Here is a 3,180-nt window from a genome sequence, read left to right as displayed (position 1 = left end):
AGCAAGAACAAAATTAAATTGTGAAAAACCCCTTATCGTTTTGAGATTTCCTTTAAAAAGCGAAACTGAAGCGAGAAAACTGAACGAAACTTTTAAAATATTTAAATCAGACTTCTTTCATTAGTTGCCAAATATGATTCAATATAAAATTAATTTTAAAAAATTACGTTTTTTTTTTTTTTTTTTTTTTTTTTTTTTTTTTTTTTTTTTTTTTTTTGCACTTACACAGTTTTTATTTTTCTTTCTCAAATTTCATAATATAATTTTGTAATTATTCTTAAATTGCCCCAAACTTAAAGTTTTGTCAAAAAAAAAGTTAGACAAAATAATTGGTTTTTAAAAAAAATGTCCAAATCTGCAAAATATTTAAGCAAAGTTTGGGAAATTGAATGAAGCTATTGCAAATAACAACCAAAGTAATTGATACAATTTTCACGCTTATCGCTTGATTTTCTGGCATCAAGTGTTGAAAAATACTTGTTTTCATTCATAATTTATTGTTTCTTTCTCAAACTTCTAAAAGCTTTAAACCGTACCGCTAAGTATGAGAAATTGCATGAACTAAACACCTCTTAAGTTATCAAATAATACTTTAGAGTATTTCTTGAGATATTCAAAAACTGAAAGTGTTTCTACCATTATTTTAGAATAGTGTAATAACTTAATTACTTAAAACCTTCATATTTTGTAAAACAAATTATAGTTTTTCTTATAACAATCTTAAAATATCAAAGTGCATAACTTTAATTTTATGAAAATAGATATTTAAAAAATATATTAATGGAATACCTAGTGTGAATTCAGGTAATGCTAATCTCGAGCATTTAATGTTATAAAGAATCGGCTTTGTTCTTCCGATTGGACGAACTAATCCTTTACTAGCTAATTCATATGCTTCTTGGCTTTGTATATCAACTCCAGAATAGCTATAAAAAAGTTTGAAATAAAGGATAACATAATTTATATGTATTTTTAATTCATTAAGCTATGCTAGCATTAAATGTAAATAATTCTGTGGGTGACATTTTTCAGACAATAAAAATGCTTTATCAACTAATAAACAAATATAATGTAAACATGAATAATACAACATGTCCATTCCTGTACCTTTATTTTTGCTTTAATTATGTTGTTTTTGTTTTATTCATATATAGTACCAAATATACCTTTATACTCATTTGGATAATGTAAACATGATCATAATTATTTTTAAAAGGTTTGAAAATTTTAATTGGCTTCATTTTGTAATCTAATTAATTTAAGGAAAATTTTAGCTTTCATATTTATTTCTAGAACATATTTATCTCTAGAACATATTATATAAGACATATTTATCTCTAGAAAAGTTTAACCGTCACAAATATTCCAAACTTTCATTTGCAAAAGTAATTGAAATAGTAATTTTAATTACTTAATTATCAGTTTGTTTTTCAAAAGAATTGTACTTGGGGGTAAAAATAATGTAAGTAAGAAAATTCCATGAAATGTTATTTTGACTTAATATAAGTCACTGTCTCCATAAAATTGCATAAGTAGAATATGTAACAAATTTTTTTTAAAACAAATTAGATTCATATTCAAATCAAAAATTTTAATCTTTCTACAATTTCTAAACAATTTTCAGTTATTTATAAATAAATCTTGAAGTTATAAAAATATTCTAGAAATTTAAATAAAATACTATATTTTATTAATTAAATTTACCGATAAGCTAAAGCTTGATGAGTAAACTGTATGGATGACAATAATCGATCAATGCCTCCTTGACGTATGTGAGCTAGAATAAAAGAAAAAATTACTTCGTTCAAAATTTGTAAAATATTATGAATTTTAATAAATAATTTTTTTGATGTATTATACGGAGTTATTGAATAACCATATTTCAAATATTAATATTTTCATAACTATTACACGTTTCATAATAAGTGATATACAACATAATTAATACATTAAAAAATTAATAAGTTTTCTTTACGGCTAGGTTAATTGTTCTAAATGATGCACAAATGCATACTTTAAGTCCTTATAGTATTTTTAGTGGATCAAAAATATTTTGTCTGACATAAAACTTTCTGTTCCCATAAAAAGAAATCACATGAGGTGAGGTGTGTTAATCTTTGTGGCCACATGTTTGACCTTTTACTTACTGTTGGTACAATAACCAGAATGACAGGTTTCACCATGTTAAACACTACAAGCAAAGGGCTGTGAGTGAATCAATAAGTGTTGATACATAGTTTTAAATGGTTTAAAAAATAAATAAATAATGTATTTAAATATGTAATGCTATAAAAATCAAAAATTATCACTTACAATACGTTGACCTTTCAACAATTTTTCCATCATCCATAAAATTTCGTGAACACAAACCAAATTTTCCTTTCACTTCATATTTACGAAGAAATGTACTTGAACCAATGTTTTCAATTTTCTTGCAAGCTCCATTAACAGCAAACACTATAATTATTTAAATTAAAAACAAATATGTTAATTTTGTTAAATATCTTATAACTGATTTTGTATAAATAATAGCATTTACTAGATGCAACTTTCTGCCTGAGCGAATGCCATATGGTTAAATAGAAATTTCAATCATGGTTAAGTAGAATGCCATTGAATAAAAATTCAGCTGTATCATAAAGCCTTACTAATATGATTTTGATTGGATTAGCAGCTTAAGCAGATGATAGATATGTTGATAAGAATTTAATAAGTTAATGATCAATAGCCAATAAGGCCTCAGTGGTAAATTTACGTTTTTTGTTGTTTTTTTTAAATCAAAATTCTTTCAAATTCTAATGTGTCTAGCATACTTTGTTTTATTAAATTTGATGCTAATTCTTTGGTTAGTAATCATAATTCTACACTGTCCCTGTATAGAAAAATATTTCATACATTTTCCAATGGAAAAATATTTTAGTCAAAATTACTATTTTGAACTATTGTCATTTGTTTCCTTTTCAAATATTTCAATTTTTAAAGTTTAGAACATTTTTTAATTTGTTATAGACATAAAATTTTTGTATCATAAATCTTAGTATTTTGACAGTGAATTATAAACTTGTTATAATAGCGAACTTTTCATAATATACCATACTTGTTGCATAAAGTTGTTTGCACAATTGAAACATGGTTGTTACATTTCACTATTTTAATGAAGTATTTAGAATTTTTATAAAT

The 3,180-nt window shown here is 24.0% G+C and overlaps 1 protein-coding gene across 1 annotated transcript; it reads right to left on the bottom strand.

Annotated features, from left to right (window-relative positions):
• Window positions 1–694: 694 nt before the first annotated feature.
• Window positions 695–2,504, bottom strand: LOC122273021 (pseudouridylate synthase TRUB2, mitochondrial-like). The gene is made up of 3 exons (XM_043057069.2): window positions 2,314–2,504; window positions 1,705–1,777; window positions 695–926 (listed from the first exon to the last, which is right to left on the bottom strand). The coding sequence occupies exons 1-3, from the start codon at window positions 2,348–2,350 to the stop codon at window positions 710–712; spliced, it is 327 nt and encodes a 108-aa protein (XP_042913003.1). The 5' UTR covers window positions 2,351–2,504; the 3' UTR covers window positions 695–709.
• Window positions 2,505–3,180: the final 676 nt, after the last annotated feature.

Source organism: Parasteatoda tepidariorum, unplaced genomic scaffold, assembly GCF_043381705.1.
Source record: "Parasteatoda tepidariorum isolate YZ-2023 unplaced genomic scaffold, CAS_Ptep_4.0 HiC_scaffold_1905, whole genome shotgun sequence".
NCBI lineage: Eukaryota > Metazoa > Arthropoda > Arachnida > Araneae > Theridiidae > Parasteatoda > Parasteatoda tepidariorum.
This window is presented reverse-complemented; position numbering and strand designations above follow the sequence as displayed.